The 19,622-nt window shown below is 38.9% G+C and overlaps 2 protein-coding genes and 1 long non-coding RNA gene across 5 annotated transcripts in view; 1 reads left to right on the top strand and 2 right to left on the bottom strand.

The window, feature by feature from the left end:
- LOC147325040 (uncharacterized) overlaps nucleotides 1–1,308 on the bottom strand; it is an 8,905-nt gene extending 7,597 nt beyond the window's left edge. Inside the window, exon 1 of the long non-coding RNA XR_015130257.1 lies at nucleotides 1,018–1,308. This is a non-coding gene — a long non-coding RNA (uncharacterized LOC147325040). The remainder of the gene's footprint in view (nucleotides 1–1,017) is intronic.
- LOC147325039 (uncharacterized) overlaps nucleotides 1–8,549 on the top strand; it is an 8,793-nt gene extending 244 nt beyond the window's left edge. The window contains exons 1-11 of one of the 2 annotated variants that reach the window (XM_086299315.1): nucleotides 1,089–1,243; nucleotides 3,500–3,648; nucleotides 3,834–4,022; nucleotides 4,784–4,845; nucleotides 5,085–5,138; nucleotides 5,260–5,358; nucleotides 5,511–5,646; nucleotides 5,922–6,040; nucleotides 6,541–6,636; nucleotides 6,829–6,939; nucleotides 8,050–8,549. In XM_086299315.1, coding sequence (XP_086155441.1) covers nucleotides 1,194–1,243; nucleotides 3,500–3,648; nucleotides 3,834–4,022; nucleotides 4,784–4,845; nucleotides 5,085–5,138; nucleotides 5,260–5,358; nucleotides 5,511–5,646; nucleotides 5,922–6,040; nucleotides 6,541–6,636; nucleotides 6,829–6,939; nucleotides 8,050–8,115 — 1,131 coding nt within the window. In that variant the 5' untranslated portion in view covers nucleotides 1,089–1,193 and the 3' untranslated portion in view covers nucleotides 8,116–8,549. Of the gene's footprint in view, nucleotides 1–1,088; nucleotides 1,244–3,499; nucleotides 3,649–3,833; nucleotides 4,023–4,783; nucleotides 4,846–5,084; nucleotides 5,139–5,259; nucleotides 5,359–5,510; nucleotides 5,647–5,921; nucleotides 6,041–6,540; nucleotides 6,637–6,828; nucleotides 6,940–8,049 lie in introns of those variants that run through there. The other variant, XM_086299316.1, reaches the window with a different exon arrangement.
- On the bottom strand, nucleotides 8,098–19,622 carry LOC147325038 (uncharacterized). Of its 2 annotated transcripts, XM_086299318.1 has the most exons (6): nucleotides 19,504–19,622; nucleotides 18,447–18,595; nucleotides 17,581–17,745; nucleotides 17,367–17,501; nucleotides 13,428–13,586; nucleotides 8,098–10,117 (listed from the first exon to the last, which is right to left on the bottom strand). In XM_086299318.1, exons 2-6 carry the CDS (start codon nucleotides 18,501–18,503, stop codon nucleotides 10,103–10,105), a joined length of 531 nt encoding a protein of 176 aa, XP_086155444.1. In that variant the 5' UTR covers nucleotides 18,504–18,595; nucleotides 19,504–19,622; the 3' UTR covers nucleotides 8,098–10,102. The 2 variants fall into 2 exon arrangements, with proteins under 2 accessions (XP_086155444.1, XP_086155443.1); XM_086299317.1 differs by having other exon boundaries at nucleotides 8,098–13,586.

Here is a 19,622-nt window from a genome sequence, read left to right as displayed (position 1 = left end):
GTTTTTTCATTGTGATTAACATAATCGCAAGACTTGCGACAAAAAGTGCTTTTGTGATGCAGTAGCTTATTATTTATTATGTGTAAAGACGTTTACCTCTACCGTGTTTTAGTATTTCTATCGTCTCCATCTTTATTAATATTCTACCATCTCACTACATTTCGTAATTGCTAGATTTTAGAGAAAAAACCGTAAACGTCAGCTTACAGCGGTGCTGTGCCATCCTACATTTTTTGGTGTCGAGCCACCAAATCATTAGCATTTGTCCATTACTGGTAATACCGATACTTTTAACCTATAAAGCTAATGTAGGGAAGAGCAGTGTGCTACGACTTCATTTGATGAATCATAAATAATGTGCGAATTCTGAACACATTTTAATGACCCCTAAATTACTGTGAGTTTTACTTTCCACAATAATTAGTTAATACAACAAAACACACCTTTCAACATTTCATGTTTTTTGAAACTGAAAAGCTGAAAGGCATTTTTCATTTCCAATACTACTACTACTACTAATGATCAGTGTTGGTCAAGTTACTTGAAAAAAGTAATCAGTAACTAATTACTGATTACTCCCCCCAAAAAGTAATCCCGTTACTTTACTGATTACTTATTTTCAAAAGTAATTAATTACTTATTAGTTACTTAGTTACTTTTTAAAAACACGATTTACAACCTGAAGAGGTGATAAAGTGATAGATCTTTCAGCCCAATTCTACTTTTTCTACATAATCCATCATACAAAATGTAATCAAATGGAAAAGTCTCTTTTTTTAACTTGTTTTATCAGTTTTAATCTTTTAACTTTATGCATCAAGCAAAACATTTAATTATATGCAACATTCTCTGACTTGAATAAATTAGTTTAACATTTAAACCTATTTTCTACACATTCCAGCACATAAAATAAAATATTTTTTGTGTTTTCACTCACTCTTTCAAACAGATGCAAGTAAAACACAGCAGAAAATAAATAAAGTCAAAGACTCAGCGGTCCTTTTGCTCTATTTTCACCTGTAAAGCAGGAGCAGGGTAGGCGGAGGGTTACCCTGGTGTAGGTGTGCTGCGGTCAGTTGAAGAATCCGCGCGAGTGTCTCTGTGAGTTTCCCATCACGTCGTAGCTACTCGGTACTTGCTCGGAAGTTTAGGGGTTTTTTTCGCTGTAAAAAGAAGTTTTCTTCCCACGCACGATGGACACTAATGTTTTTGTCACTTTTTATGGAATCAAACTCAAAGTAAGGTCAGTACTTCCACACTTTAAACGCTGCACGCTCACACTCTCTCCCGCACTCGATATATTATCCATTGTTGATCTGCACACAGCTGCTGTCACCAACGTCGCACTTGCTTACGTCACTGTCATGAGACATTCTCGCAAAAAAAATCACGGTTTTAGTAACGCAGTAACGCAGCGTTCCTACGGGAAAGTAACGGTAATCTAATTACCGATTTTGCAATAGTAATCCCTTACTTTACTCGTTACTTGAAAAAAGTAATCAGATTACAGTAACGCGTTACAAGTAACGCGTTACTGCCCATCTCTGCTAATGATAATAATGATAATAATGATAATATCATAATTATTTAACTGGCTGGCAACCTGGAAACGCAGTATTGATACTATTGTGCTAGAACCTAAGCAATACCAATACCAGCATTGGTATCAATACTATCAATATTTGAATTGTCCATGCACCTCTAGTTTTGAGTGCAATGCCCAAAATCTGGCCAAAAATAAAGAATGGTAAATTGCTCCTTACATCAAAGTAATAATAATGCATTAAATAACAATAATGACATTATACACAATTATGTTAAACTTTCATTAACTTGTCTTACTTTTATTGTTTTTTTTCTTTTGGGTAATTCTTGGAATGTGAAAATATCTTGCTGGAAATTAATTTTACAAACGAAAAGGAAATGTTTTTTTGTTTTGTTTTTTATCACAAATAGTCTCAGGGTAAATTATTTCTATGTCTATTTTTATTGATTCTGAAAGAAGCAAAAAGGAGGATGAGAATGACGACAGGATGAAAAGCATTACATTTTCACCATTAAACACTCAGAACGTATCATTAGTTGTTCAAACTTGTTTTATTACAGGAAGGAAAGAAAGGTTTGATAACCAACTGATAACCACTAATCATGATACACATCATGACTGACTGGGCTTTTAGGTTTTGTCAAGCCAGTTAATGTAAGAAAGCCAGGCCATGTTGAAGTTCACAATATACTCCTCAGGTGTTCTCTTGAAGGCAGTCCTACCACAAGTATATCATCAGTGTGGTTACAGGTTTTGCAATCACTTCAAAAATGGAAATTTGAATTAGCACAGGGCAGGAAACAAATCCCCATGGTGGAACTGTTGTGTAGAGTATGGGGGAGCTTTGCAGTTTACTTTATTTATGTCCTGTTCTTGATTCCAGTCTTTGAATGAGAGCTAGACCATCAGGCAGAAAACTCCTGTGGTAGTTTAACTGACTGCCATGGTCATGTGCACTGATTTTTAATTAGATGCAGTGAGCCAAAACAATTATTTACGCAGGGCTCAAAGGTGAACACAAAATATGTATGATGTAATCAGCTCAGCTCACACAGATGCAGATGTGTTACACAGAAACATTTAATTAAGCTCATCAAGGAGACAATTGTAATACAACTAGACAGGCTGACAGCCTAGTCATGTGTGTTACACATTCATATCCACGTGTCAAAAGTGAAAGAACAAAGAAGGTATGCTAGCTATGCTTTCCAAATAAACAACTTCTGGTGCTAATAAAATGAAAATGAATGAACCTGTAGTAAAAAATACATACAATAATAGATGTTAGGTGTGTTTTATTTTGTCCTATTTGGCATTTAGTTGTAATTACACAGGCAGCAGGGCAAGCCCAACCACTTTCAGATGCTCCAGTGTGGTGATGAGCCACTGGATGTAGTGCATGGACAAACCAGGTAAAGAAAATATGATACACCCAAGCCTTGTGAAAATAAATAATAAATAAATGTTTTTATGGTTAGGTATTAGTATAAGATTTGCAGAGTGTGGTGTGTGAACTTTTTGTGGCTTTCTAAATGTCTGTCTTTCACTGCACAAAAGTGACACAGCATTTAATACACTTATATAAATGAAGTACCACTGCACCATTCTAATAAAATTAGCTAGCCACCCCTTTCATCCAAATATACTCAGGTCAAGAAGCCAAGATGGTGATGGTTATTTAACCTTACAAAATAAAAGCAATACATTTCATATAATTATATGATATAATTCAAATTTTTAGGTAAGATAAACTGCAATTTAAGGAAAATCAGCAGTTCATGTTAGAGTAAATAACTGGACTGTCGACCGTTGAATTTGATATGACTGATAAAAAAGTAATATGTGTAATGTGTTTTTAGTACATGCAATATCTAAACAAGCAGTATGATCACATCATCATCTTTACTCTACTTTTTCAAATGTTTCTTATTAAATATCACGTTCCCCATGCAGATGTTTGATCAGCGAGGTGGAGGTCAAAGGCTTCATTGAGAGGTGCATGACAGCAGTGGGTACCAAGCAGCATCATGCTCGCAGTCTAGCTGAAGTGTTGGTGGAAGGAGACCACAGGGGCCACTACAGCCATGGACTCAACAGGATGGGTCAGCCTCCTTCAAAACTGTGTTTTCATCATTGTTGCTTCATTGTTTGATCCTCACTGTACATATCATTGTGTCTTATTTGCACAAAAACTAAGCATCTTTCCTCACTGATGCTGGAGACATCAGCAGTAATTTTAAATTTAAGTCTGTGTGTCGTTTATGTGTACTCACTATATTTTTAACAGACATGTATGTGAAGGACATTCAAACTGGCATCTGTGCCAAGGATGGTGAGCCAGTGGTAGAAAAGGAGAGTGAAGCGACAGCACTGGTGGATGGGAAGAATCTCTTAGGCCCGGTGGTGGGAAACTTTTGTATGAATCTGGCCATAAAAAAGGCCAACGACGTTGGCATTGGCTGGGTGGTGGCACACAGTGAGTCCCATTTCAAGGAAATGTTATAGTGGCGACACAGTTAAACAGGTTTCCAGATCATTTATTATTGAACTGTTTGCATTTTACTTCCAGTAAGAACCAAAATATAGTGCACTATGTTAGACATAACTGGTCTTATACTAAACAAGCAATATATGTCTGTCATTTGTTGCCCTGTTTAAAAACCTGTTCATTTTACATAGATATTTACTAAAGTATTTGATTATACAAAATCTTGCCTTTATAAGTGCATGATTCCTGTTCAGCAACTAGTTGACTGTTTGGTTTGTTTAACACTCAGTGAGGTATATAAGACTCAGTTAGACTTTATTAACCCTCTGAAGTCATAAGTCACTATTGGTAATAATAACCCTACCCTTAACTTCTATTTTGGAGAAATAAATCTTTAAGTAGTTTTTAAGAGTGTAAATTAGAATTATTGCCTTCCTTGTTGCCTGACTGCCAAAACTTAAGATAACAATTAAAAACAACAAAGGTACCTACATAATTAGATTGCACAGGGTTTGATTAGGATTGGGGCCCATGATGATTTAGCTCTTAGAGGTTTAAGAAACTTTCATTTAAGGGGAACAAGTGCTCTGATCTCATCAATAAAATCTTGAGTTTTTAAATATAATTATTATATTTCAACACTTATTTATAGTGGAGAGATAGTTCTCAAATCTGACGACTAAAACAATGACAGTGCATTACCACTGCTGTTCAGCTATTAAATTTATATGTGACCTTTTTCTTTTTAGACTCCAACCATTATGGCATTGCTGGATACTATGCAATGCAGGCGCTGAAAGAAAACATGATTGTGAGTGAAATGTTTGTCTGTTGATCTTTTTTCCCCCTTTTCAGTTGATTTTTTCCCCCAGAAAGAATACATTTTTCAATTATAGGCCCAGATTTACTATGTTTTAGTATAGCTTTGTATTTCCTTCCAGGATGATAGATGTCAATGACTTTGTTTCTCAGCTGCTTCTTTAGATCATAGCATGATCAGTTGCTTTTGCTTTTTGTTTAACTTTCTAAGAAAAAATCTAAACTCCACAGGGGATGTCATTTACCAACACATCACCACTGGTGGTTCCCACACGTGCTAAAGAGGTATATGTATTAACTATTTTAGAAAAGAATCCATAGTTAATGCAATATACGACATTTTAATTAAGATATTTATGAATTTGATCATAAAATCTTCATTATTCAAACTCTGTGAACTCTGCAGTGTACTTTGGGCACCAACCCCATCAGTGTTGCGGCTCCTGCTAAAGATGGAGACAGCTTTGTTTTAGACATGGCCACTTCAGCAGTAGCCATTGGAAAGGTAAGATCAACATCTCTACTGCTGCATATTTGTTTATTGCACATGTAAGCTGCTAACAAATTAAATGCAAGCGAGCAGTGATTGACCACTGAAACAACAACATTTTTAATGTGGAAACATTCTTCTCTTGTACTGTATATAAATGTGCATAGGTGGAGCTTCATGAGCGGCGTGGAGACCCCATTCCTGAGGGCTGGGGCTGTGACCCTCTGGGAAAAATTACAACAGACCCCAAGAGAGTGCTGACTGGAGGAGGACTGGTGCCTGTTGGTGGCAGTGAAGCCACAGGTCAGAAGCAACAGATCTTGTCAAGAATGTTTTCATTCTTCATGTGTGAAATATGTGTTTGTTTGCTTGCTTTTTTAAGTCTATATAATTGAACCACAACCCTAACTGGCTGATTTGTGCTTCATCTATACCAAGATACACAGATCTGAGAAACTCATATAGGAGATTAATTGGAAACCAGTTATCAGAACTGGTGGAATTACATGCCATTGATGGCTAGGATCAGTATAATACATTTATTCCATGCATATGTTTTTCTGTGTTTTTATCTTCAGGAGGGTACAAAGGCTATGGTCTGGGAATGATGGTGGAGGTGTTCTGTGGCATCTTGGCTGGTGCCCAGTACAGCAAATACATCCGCAGTTGGAAAGTAACAGACCGTGTTGCAAACCTGGTACATCTTGTTTTGCCTAGTTGTGAAATACAAAGGACACACTGGTTCTATTTTAACATGTCCCTGATGTAACTTGTGACAAAACTGATAACAAAGTGTTCTAAAAGTCATGTTGTTGTTTTATCTGTGAAATGAAACAGACTGAGAAACAAGTTGAAACTGTTGTATCACCTTTTTATTAAGAATAATTCAAACACCCCCCCCCCCCCCCCCCTTGCTCCCACAGCAATGATAAAATACAGTTTTTGAGTAGCTAGAATAGATAATACACTGCAGATAATGTGGTGCTGATTATTAGATCTGGGGCAAAGTTCATAAAGTAATCAGCCATCATGTACCAGCAGAAGAGAAATCAGCATGACACAAGTCTGAAGTGTTTGACTGCTGTTATCTAAAACAGAGGCCCAGCTAGTGACTCTGATATAGGTCATCTGACGTCAAGGCTCTGTTTGATGTTCATGTTTGATGAGCTCACAGTGTCACCTGTTTCGTATTTTCAGGGTCAGTGTTTTGTGGCAATCAATCCAGAGAACTTTGCTCCCGGGTTCAGTGACAGGATGTCAGATCTGCTGTCCATCCATAGAAACCTGAATCCTGTGAGTTGCTCCCAGTGATGGAATATTAAATGCTAAAAAAGATTAATCAAAAATGCAGTTGATATCCAGTAGTTACAGTTTCTTTGTTTTATGAAATCAAGTAGGGACAAACATTTGCAGATTAAAAGTGAATTTCTTGCTCTATACTTTCTTTTTTTTCTTTGTTCCTTTTTTGTGGCTTATCTGCTTCAGGCTGACCTAGACACTCCTGTTTTGGCTGCCGGAGATCCAGAGAGGATGAACATGAAGAAATGTGAGGATATGGGTGGGATCCCTTACCACATCAACGTCGTCAAATACATGGTAAAAGCTAAGAAGTGGGGATGTTCTCATGCTAGTCTAAACTGCAGTGGCTAAAGGTTGTCCTTTTTCACATAGAGCTCCCAACATGAAATGCTTTTCTTCAGACCTGTTGCTTTTACTGGAAATACTCCATTTGATTTGAGTGAGAGTGCTTCTTTGGTGGAGCCAGGAAAAAAAAAGTGTTAATTAAATAGCTCCTGCTCTGTTTTCAGTTACACTCACACATTTTGCTCTAGAGAAAAGCTGATAGAGTCCCAGATATTTAACCTCTAGTGTTGCATGAGCTATGTTAAATGGTATTGGTAAATGGACTGGTTCTTATATAGCATTTTTCTACCCAGTCAAAGCAATTTATACAACATGCCTTATTCCCTCATTCAGACTCATTTATACAAGCACTTTTTCCCACACCCAAGTGCTTTCTATCTAACATTCGTATTCAGATGAATGCATCAGAGAGTAACATGGCGTTCAGTATGTTGCCCAAGGTATTTTAGGTATGCTGAACGGAGCAGCCAAGGATCCACCGCCAACCTTCAAATTAGTTGCATCACATATGAGTAAAGCTGTGACTTATTTGTGAGAAACTGCCCCTCCCTGGGCCATCAAGGTCACACAGCCAAAGTGTGAGTGAGGGATGAAATGCCTGGGAAGGGATTTCAAGCCTGTGTTGCAGGTAACTGATAGCTATTGTCATAGGCTACTGTATTCATTGATTCAAGGTAGATATAGAAATCTAGCCTCTTTTACTCCTCTCAACCAGTCTATCTTCCATGTCCAAAATGAGAACATTTCTAACCAACGTAGAGGTTAAATACTGGGAACTCCCCATCAGCTGTTAGAACTCAAGAAGCCTTTCAGATGAAAGGTGAAATATTTTCAAATCCAGTTCAACTCACATGCTTGAAGACTACCATAACCTGGATGACTGAGAACCTACACAGACTACAGGAAGATTTAGAGGTCCTGTTTTAGCTTGGCATTAACACAAGTTTATGTTTTTAACTAGAAAGTAAATGAGAGTATTTTTACCTAAATACAATCTGACTTTATTTAAAACCTCTTTAAGCATGATGCTAACTTCATTAGCATTTTGTATTTTTCCTGCAGAATGAATGCGCCAAGAAAATCGGTGTCAACCCACTGTTGCCATGTGACAAGATCGTCTCGGGTTAAGTTTATCCAAACAGGATTCTCAGCTGTGGAAATCAGCCACTAATGCTCAACTTGAAGTGCAATTCTGTTAATACACCTTATACATTTTAACAGTAATATTTTATTCATGATTATACATGTGACATGTACTGTTATTTTTTTTTTTTTACTTTACTAAAAAAAAAAAAGATGTTGTTGCAGATGCTTTTGAAGTTTCATCATACGTAAAGACACAGTGCTTTATCATCTACAATTAAATATATCATTCCTTGTTGCTGATGAAAGACAGTACTGTTGCTGCACAGCAATCACAAAAGTATTATACTCACTTCTAATTGAAAATAAGAATTTTCTGCTTCTTTGCTACTGATGTGAAAATTGTATTTTTACTGTGAGATCATCTTAAAAACATAATTCTTTTATTCCCAGATCAATAAATGCCATACTATTTGGAATGTAATGTGTGTTTTTTTATGCATTAATGCAATCCTGTTTTTAATAGACATACTTTAGCGACCTCTTGATCTACCAATAGATGAGGATGTAAGCTTCTCTCACTCAATCTCATCTGTCAGGGTTCATAGCCTAAACAAGTAGTTCAAATAATTCTCCATAACTTTAGTTTATAAATGCATGAAATGCACGAGAACTAGCACAGAAATATATCTGATCTTCCAAAAGCCTAAAATTTCATTTTTACTAAATGTCATCAATATTTTTTGTTGCAGTTAAACTCTACTACATTCTAAAACCATGCAAAATTCAGCCATGTCCTTCTTTCAGTTTGAGCTTGTGAAACTGTCAAACGCTTTGGGTTTACATTCTCCTCCAGTTTTTTGCTCATGTAAAAACCTTAAACACTAACACAAAGAATGAGTTGTGTAAAATAATCTCTCAACTTTCGAATCAAATTCAACTCTACTGACTTGAAAATCTGATATCACAACACTAGATGGAGACATAGACTCATTAAGTCCTGGGTCACTATTTGCTAATGCTATAACCTGACAGTTGTATGATATAGTCCAGGGGTCCCCAATCCTAGTCCACGAGGGCCGGTGTCCCTGCAGGTTTTAGATCTCACATTGGGTCAGCACACCTGAATCACATGATTAGTTCATTACCGGGCCTCTGGGGAACTTCAAGACATGTTGAGAAGTTAATTTATCCATTTAAATCAGCTGTGATGGATCAAGGACACATCTAAAACCTGCAGGGACACCGGCCCTCGAGGCCTGGGTTCAGACCCCTGATATAGTCAGTTCAATTCAATGCAGTTATATTTATGTAAATCGGAAATTTATTTAAACTGCACATCACAACAACAGATGTCTCAAGGTGCTTTATAATGTGAGGTAAAGACCCAACAATGATACAGAAAAAACAGACAAAACCCCAACAATCAGATGACCCCCTATGAGCAGGCATATAGGTGTAGGTGGCATATAGTTTTCTAATGTTTTTCTTTTGTTTTGTTTTGGGGTTTTTTACCATACATTAGATAATTTTAATGTAATATCACATAATTTGGTGGTAATTTCCTTGTTACACAATTTTTCCATCACTTATAAAGGACATAACCTAAGGACTGATTTGCAAACTACACTGCCACAGTTTAGACAACCTTAGCTATACACACAGATGTGTGTTTGTACTACATCGTGGTATAAGTACAATGAACTGCCCACACAGGATTACAGATGTATTTGTTAACACAGTGCACCACCAGCATTAGAAATCAATCAACTTCATTTATTGCCCAACTGCTTTCAGACATGTGGCTTTATTTGTAAACTGCCTCTATGCTCTATTTGAATCGGGGAGTTTTCTTTTTTCTCAGGGGGTCTTCAGCTTGAACAGCTAATTAACACTGAAAATAACTCAAGAAAAGGCCCCTCTCCAAACGGCAAAGAAAAAGCAGTACTGGACATTGACAGATGCCCAGATTAGGACCTTAATCTCCCATGCCAAAAGTCCTGTCACTGCGCTCTGGACTCTGGATGTCCCGTTAACACTCGGCCGACTGCAGACAAAAGGGGAGAAATCAACAAATCAATGGGCTTTCAGTCCCACCAGGGGAGGGAAAGGAGGTGGCGGCAGAGTGGGAAAGGAGGTGGGGGCAGAGTGGGGTAGTGGTTGGGTGGGGTCAGAGTGGTGAGTGCTGGGCTGGGCCAGATTTGTGAGTGGGTATGGAAAAGATGCATAAATATTAAGTCTGGGCAGAGGGGGAAGGTGGCTGTGTGCTCGGGTGGAAGGCTCCACTGAGTCCAAGGATTAAGAGGCCAATTCAAACACTTGCTATAGGGGCCAGACTCAGAGGTGTGTGTTCATGGATGGATAAATTGATGGTGGGGGTCTAATCTGCCCTGGCCTTGGCCCGGAGCCCTTGTGTGGATTAGACCAGGCCCCAGAAAGCACAGAGAGAGCAGGGCCGCTGGCTAGGATTAAGCAGATTCTAACAGGTGTGTTCTTTTGTAGGGGGAGGGAGTCGTCACTTACTGAACGAGCAAATCATGAAGTAACTGTTTATTACTCATTGACGCCAATGATGCCAAAAGATGTGGATTTGTGCCTGCTAAAAAACATGCTTGGTGATGAGTGTGTGGTGGTGCAAGGTGACATGCAGGAAACTAGTCAAATGAGGCAAAATGGAAAAAGATAAATAAAGAGGTAATAAACTCTCAGATTACTCCCACAAACACTTCGTCATCCCAGCAGATCGGTTGTTGTCATAGCTGGACTGGCCATCGGGCATACCGGGCGTTTGCCCAGTGGGCCACTGGCGATTTTTTGTTTTTATGGGCCGATGGATTTTTTTAAATTTTTTTTTTTTTTTTTAGGAAGGGTATATATAATGAAAGGTGTTGGATTGGCCAATTGGTCATGATCGACTCTGGGCTGGACCAATTACAGCCGAGGAGGCCGAATGCACCCGCCCCCTTGTTTAGCAATCACGTGATTTTCGCGCATTGCATGCCGTGAACTTGTGGCAAAACAATCCAAGTACCGCATCAAATGCAAGCATTTGCAGCACCGCAAAACGTTCATTCTCCGGTTCCAATACCTTCTTGTTTTTTCTTTGCCGCACAAAAAAGGAATGTACAAAACAAAAGGAGAACAATGCTGGTCCGTACAAAGACAGACTTGATGAAAAGTCAAAGAAAAGATACGAGGAAAAAATCAAAGGTGTGAAAGTGTCAGACCCTTACGAGCACACAGAGGGACAAAAGACGTTAGCGTGCTGCCCAACTTTCATCACGCTCATATTTATAATTATACGGTTCTTGGAGTGAGTGCATACACTCATGAAGTTTAGTAACTTCAGGTCACTGCAACAAGCCCAGGTACAGTTTACCGACGGATGGGTGCAGGACCTTGAAATGCACCGTGTAGAACGAAAGACCATCGTACGAACAAAGGTAAGTTTACCAGTCTCACAAATCGTCTTCATAAATACACATTCGTTAACCGTTTATTAATATAACCTTTGAGCTCAGCGGTAATTAATTAGTAGTGGAAATAATTTCTGGTTCTTTACAGAAATGTAGCAGTGACAATAATATTGTATGCTGTAATCGCACTGGACAATTAGTGATACAAAACAACTGTTTTATCCTGTGAATAAAAGTATATGTTTTTGTCAATGTACCATAATAACAGAAGCGAAACGCAATATTGTGTCAGGACAATTTACTATTTATGCACAATAAATAAAGGAGCATAGCGCGACAATTTCTGTTCAGCGCCAGACTTGCTTGTAACCTATATCACCAATTATGTTAAGAAAAATGACGTATTAACGACTAAAAAACTCTGACCTTTGTGGGAATGCTTGGAGCAGACTAACATGTGAGCTGGAGTGTTCTGAGACGTTATATTTGGTAGGGGAGACCGGGGATAGTTGTAACGTGGGTCAGTTGTAACACTTCCAATTTCTCCAATCAGGGCTAAGTTTCAAATGATGTGACTCATCCTGTGCATGCCCAATTCAGTTCTGCTATCACATGTGAAAAATCAGCACATTTTGTCAAAAACAGACAATTTAACACCAAAAAAAGTAATTTGTATGCCAAAAAGTAAGTTTTTCTACTTTATTTCAATTTATAATAGCATTATCTGCTTTGCAGTTAAAGTCATCAAACTTAAATTATGTTATTTGTATGTCTATGGGGATATATTCTGTGTAGGTCTTTAGTGTTAATGTTTTAGCCGTTGGCTGTAATGTTAGCTAGTTCATGGCTATAGGAGTCTGGGTCAGTTGTAACAATAATGCAGATGTTACAACTTACCACACTATTACTTTAACTTATATTAAACAAGTTGGGGCAACGGCATCAGCAGAGAGAGGTTCACTGGTCACTTTTGTATATGCGGTTAATGCCATTGGCAACACAATTCCTCCACTGTTTGTGTTCCCACACATACACTATGCACACCACTGTGTCAGAGATGGACCAGTAGGAAGTACTGGTAGTGGAAATAAATCAGGATGGGTGCAAGAAACAGATTTCCTCATCTTTCTGAAGCACTTTGCAAACCACACCAAGGTAAGCCATGATAAAAAGTAATGGAATTGCGATGCTGGTGAACAACTACATTTTTTCAGCTTCATTGTTATGTTCAAAATTGGTGCAAGAGTTGTAGGTTATAATGCCCACTGAGCCAATGAGGCCAAACTCAAGGAAGACCAACCAAAATTAAGGAAATATTCAGTTGCAGAAAATTCCATAATTTGTCTTTTTGGGGGGGTTGGAATATGTTCAAAAGCTAGATTTCTGCATTCTGTCACACACACACACATAGCTACATAAATGGCTCTAAGTGCATTCATGTGTTGAATAAACAAAGATTACATGTTAATGTTTTGTTAGTACCCTTATTGAAATAAGGTTACTATGTTACAACTAACCCACACTATGGGGTCAATTGTAACATTTCACTATTTGTGTTTGAGGCCATACCATGCAATGGGTAATTGTGCTGCAGAGAAAATAGCTGCACTATTTAATAGCCGAGACATGTAAATACTTTGCATTACATTTTGAATCCACTACCTTAAAAGAGCTCCAATTTACAGACAGAAATGTCAAAAATGTTACAACTATCCCCGGTCTCCCCTATATCCAGACCATCCGTCGGCTCTTACTTCGGAAACATGGCTTAAAACATTTCTCTTCAACGACGTAATCCGATTAAAAAAAAAACGATCGGCTTCCCATGGCTGTCATGCGACCGGCTGTTGCAGTTAATAATACAACAGCTTCTTGCCATTTTTTGTGTTTCTTTTTATCCTGTGTAACTGAGTTCAATTGAAAGCCTGCGTGCGCTAGTACCTCTTGCCACAAGTTCCCAGAATCCTTTGCGGTTTTACCCCTGAATGACGTCACACTTTCAATCTTTATCCTGGTGGGCCGGTCTCTAGTCAAAATGCCCGGGCCGATTTTTTGTCCCAGTCCAGCCTTGGTTGTTGTACCTGTGAAACAGCAGCTCCGCTATGGAGGAGAGGGAGAGAGCACTTTCACACTTGTAAGAGGATCAGCTGTGAGGAGCTTAGAAGCTCAATGACCACGTTAGAAATAGAAACAGACTTAGGGGATAGTTTATTGCACTGATGGGAAAGGTTTAGGAATAGGTGCCATGTTTAATTGGACTTATAACCATCAGTGGTGGGGAAAGGCATATGCACAAGTGTGTATTGGCCAGTAGGCGGGAGGAGGAGTAGAGTGATCATGAGAACGGGGTGAGCTAGGAAAGCTCTGCTGCTCTCATGCTGAGTCTTTAATGAAGTGAAACGACTTCCTGGTCTGTTCCTCCCAGCTGTTGTCCCTGCAGAGCCAAGATATTTGGCCTTGGCTCTTTGTCCTTCTCTGCCTACCATACCTCCAAATGTCCGAGCGAACACAGGAAAAAATAAAAGCAAAGCATCTGTTGTGTTGTTCACTCCAACTGCTCGGGAATGCAAATACGTCTCCATCTGTTGTCTCTCTTATTCGGATTTGAGCTCGGTGTTGATTGGTGCCACGGACTTTCTTAAGTGCCAAGAAGATGCTGGATACTGAACTCGAGGCTGGAATATTGGAATGATTTGCATAAAACACCATCCAGCACCTTCCCTCCCTCTGCTAGGACGATCTTCTTAATACTAAACACACCATCTAGAACAGTAGTGTCAAACACAAAGCAAATACTTCAATCTGGCCCATCCGACGGGTTTGGAAAATATGAACAGCAGCATAGATTTTAAGCTAGATTAGATAGATTGTTAACCCCCCCCCCCCATCTCCAACTGCCATTCAATGGATAAACAATGAAATCACAGAAAAGTTCCTGTTTTTTCACTGTCTGCTGTAGAAAGGACTGTTTTCTTTACAGCCAGTCCAAAATGTGTTTGTTATAATTTACAATTTCATAACTACAAAACAGTCTGGAAGATGAACTACCAGAACGTTTTCTGTAATTTCACAAAATGATCATGTAGTTTCTCTGGGCTATATGTGGCCCATGATGTCAAATGAGTTTGACGCCCCTGATCTAGAGCATTTTGACATTAATAAATATGTCTTAATATATTTTTTAATGCTTTATTTCTTGAGTTGAAGTCATGTCACATATAAAAACAGATACCAAAAACACAAAAAGCAAGCCCCAGCATTCTCACTTCAACAATGAAACTATGCACACACACACACACACACACACACATTAAGTGAGATTAGATAATGTTCATGAGAAATTACAGAGTTTGAAGTAAATCTAAATAAAAGTCAACATTTCCTTCCCCAAAAAACTCTTATTGCACTGGTAACTGAATAGTGCAACAAGAGTTTGCTGGTATCTCAGACATGTGAGTATGAGAAAGTTGCCACTCTGTGCAAAAGGTGTACAAGATTTCTACATTTTACCACCAAGCAAAACCAATCACAGGATGCCCTGAGGTCTGCTCCACTGATAAATTTGTTGACGGTCGCTTTAAGCTCAATTTATTCCAGTTTTAGAATCTTAATGATTTTAGCACACTCATCTTCACTCATATATTTACATTATCTCCAACATCAATATGAGTCACTGCAATATAATAACTGACTAATGATTTACCAGAGTTTCACATGTTTGAACACTCACACAGGTTACTTTTACCTAAATAGTGATTTCTACAACAAATATTTCACAAAATGCTGACAGCTGCTTTACAGACCACAAAGTCACAACATGAGAAAGATGCATACATTTTGTTCTGAGCTGATAATAAAGCCACAGTGTCTACTGATGGCAGACTGATTGTAAAAGCTTCTTCAGTGTTTGTAAAGACATTCATTTTAACAAGTTAGTATGCTCTGATATGAGATTTGCCAGTCACTAAATGAATGAGGAGTTTAAATGGAGCACCACAAACCTGCTTTCACAGTCTTTCTGAAACACACCCTTGGCGTGGTGCAAATAAAGTGTAAATAAACTGCTGGCAGATGTTCTTGTTTAGCATGAGAAAGTTGCACAAACCACAGGAAATTCATATAAAATAACAAAACAACCAGCCTCGTGCCTGTTCAACCTTAGCCACATCACCAAAATGCAGAACACCAACGACAAACGCAAAGTACATAAATAAGCATAAATAGCTGTAGTTACCCTTGTTTTTTTCTATAGTACACATACTACATACCGTACATTGTGAAAACACATACAGGGAGTGCAGAATTATTAGGCAAATGAGTATTTTGTCCACATCATCCTCTTCATGCATGTTGTCTTACTCCAAGCTGTATAGGCTCGAAAGCCTACTACCAATTAAGCATATTAGGTGATGTGCATCTCTGTAATGAGAAGGGGTGTGGTCTAATGACATCAACACCCTATATCAGGTGTGCATAATTATTAGGCAACTTCCTTTCCTTTGGCAAAATGGGTCAAAATAAGGACTTGACAGGCTCAGAAAAGTCAAAAATAGTGAGATATCTTGCAGAGGGATGCAGCAGTCTCAAAATTGCAAAGTTTCTGAAGCGTGATCATCGAACAATCAAGCGTTTCATTCAAAATAGTCAACAGGGTCGCAAGAAGCGTGTGGAAAAACCAAGGAGCAAAATAACTGCCCATGAACTGAGAAAAGTCAAGCGTGCAGCTGCCAAGATGCCACTTGCCACCACTTTGGCCATATTTCAGAGCTGCAACATCACTGGAGTGCCCAAAAGCACAAGGTGTGCAATACTCAGAGACATGGCCAAGGTAAGAAAGGCTGAAAGACGACCACCACTGAACAAGACACACAAGCTGAAACGTCAAGACTGGGCCAAGAAATATCTCAAGACTGATTTTTCTAAGGTTTTATGGACTGATGAAATGAGAGTGAGTCTTGATGGGCCAGATGGATGGGCCCGTGGCTGGATTGGTAAAGGGCAGAGAGCTCCAGTCCGACTCAGACGCCAGCAAGGTGGAGGTGGAGTACAGGTTTGGGCTGGTATCATCAAAGATGAGCTTGTGGGGCCTTTTCGGGTTGAGGATGGAGTCAAGCTCAACCCTCAGTCCTACTGCCAGTTTCTGGAAGACACCTTCTTCAAGCAGTGGTACAGGAAGAAGTCTGCATCCTTCAAGAAAAACATGATTTTCATGCAGGACAATGCTCCATCACACGCGTCCAAGTACTCCACAGCATTGCTGGCAAGAAAGGGTATAAAAGAAGAAAAACTAATGACATGGCCTCCTTGTTCACCTGATCTGAACCCCATTGAGAACCTGTGGTCCATCATCAAATGTGAGATTTATAAGGAGGGAAAACAGTACACCTCTCTGAACAGTGTCTGGGAGGCTGTGGTTGCTGCTGCATACAATGTTGATGGTGAACAGATCAAAACACTGACAGAATCCATGGATGGTAGGCTTTTGAGTGTCCTTGCAAAGAAAGGTGGCTATATTGGTCGCTGATTTGTTTTTGTTTTGTTTTTGAATGTCAGAAATGTATATTTGTGAATGTGGAGATGTTATATTGGTTTCACTGGTAAAAATAAATAATTGAAATGGGTATATATTTGTTTTTTGTTAAGTTGCCTAATAATTATGCACAGTAATAGTCACCTGCACACACAGATATCCCCCTAAAATAGCTAAAACTAAAAACAAACTACAAACTACTTCCAAAATCATTCAGCTTTGATATTAATGAGTTTTTTGGGTTCATTGAGAACATGGTTGTTGTTCAATAATAAAATTATTCCTAAAAAATACAACTTGCCTAATAATTCTGCACTCCCTGTATATGTCATATCAAAACAAGCCCACACCTGCAGTTGTTTCAGTTTTTCACTGGTGTTTCCTGTCAGCTGGTCAACCTCACTCAGGCGGACATCCATATCAGCCAACCAAACGACAAGTTCCTCCCTTTGTGCTTCAAATCCCTCCCACTCTGAGACAAGGAGCTGAAAGAGATAGAGAAAAGAGTCAATTATAAAGAAGAGAGAAAAGTGAAACCCTCCTCAGAAGGTCTGACTCGCATACGTGCAGTTGTGCAGTGATGGACTCCAGTTTGGCGTTCACGTCATCCCTCGTCGATGCCAACAGCCGAGTCTGCAGGGTGCCCTGGAAGAGCTGAGTTAATGTTAGACTCCTCCTGGTCAGGCTCTCCAGCTGGATGAGCCGAGGTCTCCCCTCTCGCCGCTGCCTCTGAACACAGAAACACAAATTGCATCTGAAGCAGGAGGTGCAGATTTTTTTTGCTATTCTTTTCTAAATGCAGGCTAGATCAAGTGGAGGTATTTGGAAAACTTTTTTGGCCAGCGGACGACTGTTGTCTTGCAGAAAGTCAAATCAAACATATGCGATACACAATCAATTCACAAGAACACATTATAAAAAATAAGTCCAGTTCTTGCCTGATTTCAAGTGAAATCTGCATCAAAACAGGGTGACAGAAGTAAAACGAGTGCACAAAGCCTCACTTTGTACAAGCCTGCTATTACAGTTCTCCTCTATGCAGACGACTTTCCGGTTTTCAAGGCACAACTTGGATCTGCTGTACGAATCTTATGGATACACACTAAATAAAACAATAGTGTGCATGACTCCAGATTCTGATCCCTCATCCTAATATGGTCCCAACATAGCAACAGCAATAAAGCAAATGTTGAGGCTTCAAAATACAAAGTCCATAAACCAATGGCTGACATGGGTTTTATCATAAGGGTGACAAATATACAGATTTCAGTCTGTCTTAGAGATTTGATGTTCATTTACCTGCAGATGCACTATACGTACCTGCTCCATGGTTTTTCACAACATTTTGCACATCACTATTTAATACAGGAAGTACGTGAACTAAAACAAGTCATCGTTCTTTGTGAGAGGACCATATTAATGAAACAAACCTCAATGACATCATAGGGATCCCTAAAGATGCTCCTGCTGCTTCTCTTCCTCCTCATCCTAAGCTTCCTTCTCCTTGTCCTCGCCTTCCATCCAATTGTAATTCAACCTAATTGTGTTTCTCCCCCTCCTCTTCCTCATTTTGTTGGAGCTGTGAACACAATTAATGTGAATCTGGATTAATTTGTGCAAACAAGAAAAATCTACAGCTTTTTGGTCAGAGGTGCTCTTGTGATTTAAGCCGGGTAGAGTAGATTTATGTGTTGATGCTACCTGCTTCAGCTCTGGCTGCTGAGTGATATTTACACCCTGGCTGGATTACAAACTTTAACCATGTGCTGAACTTTGGCCCGGCGTTGATACCTCTTGTTAGTATAACGACCTCTTCTTAGCTTGTATGTATGATGTATGATGGTGGATAAATGAAATATACAAAAAAATTAACTATATTACAAAAGAACATCTATCTTGGAAACATCAAATGACCGGAGCATAACTTGTCAACTAGTCCGAAACTAAGTTATGCAGGAACAGTCAAAGACACACCTTCTCATGTCACATTTCTATTCATTTATATATTATTTGATTAGACAATAAAGAGTTATTCATTCAAAACACTTATGCATAGCTGTATTTTATACAGCTCATACAGAATTCAAAGTAGAGGTTCATGTGAGTATTTAATGTACGGCTCAGATCTACAGAATTTCAGAGTTTCTAGAGCAGACACAGAGCTCACGCCACAACAGGCTTCAGGCGCCATTTTAGTGACTTTAACAATATATTAAATTTTAATTTCGGTCTAGCTGACACTAGGTTATGTACGCAGCACGCAATTGAACCACATATTTTAGAAGCCAAAGGTTCAAATTAGCTGGGAGCAGCTTCACTTAATTATAACAGTGGTTTTGTTAGGAAAACAATTGGATACTAAATTGCGCTGACCTCAACGGCTAACGTATCTAGCTAATCGCTACTGTTAGCACAACATTAACAGCAAGCTACAATGACGAGTAACAAAAACAAAACAGTAATAAGGTTTCAATGAAAATGTTTTACCTTTTCCAACAGTCCCAGAATCCACAGCTTCACAGTTCAGCAGGTACTGAAGACTGTTATCCGTTTCGCTGTCACCGTCCGTGAGTTTTTTCCCCCGAAAGGTCACGGCCCGCCGCTCG

The sequence above is a fragment of the Aulonocara sp. 'chitande type north' Nkhata Bay genome, linkage group LG7, assembly GCF_057382095.1.
Source record: "Aulonocara sp. 'chitande type north' Nkhata Bay isolate Kocher_YH1m ecotype deep benthic linkage group LG7, A_spYH_male_GT1.1, whole genome shotgun sequence".
NCBI classification, from domain to species: domain Eukaryota; kingdom Metazoa; phylum Chordata; class Actinopteri; order Cichliformes; family Cichlidae; genus Aulonocara; species Aulonocara sp. 'chitande type north' Nkhata Bay.
This window is presented reverse-complemented; position numbering and strand designations above follow the sequence as displayed.

Coding starts and splice junctions, on each gene's coding strand:
- LOC147325038 (XM_086299317.1), bottom strand. CDS start 18,503: ATGAGGAGGAAGAGAAGCAGCAGGAGCATCTTTAGGGATCCCTATGAT. Junction 17,746..18,446: donor ATCCCTATGATGTCATTGAG/GTTTGTTTCATT, acceptor TTCTGTGTTCAG/AGGCAGCGGCGAGAGGGGAG. Junction 17,502..17,580: donor CCATCACTGCACAACTGCAC/GTATGCGAGTCA, acceptor TATCTCTTTCAG/CTCCTTGTCTCAGAGTGGGA.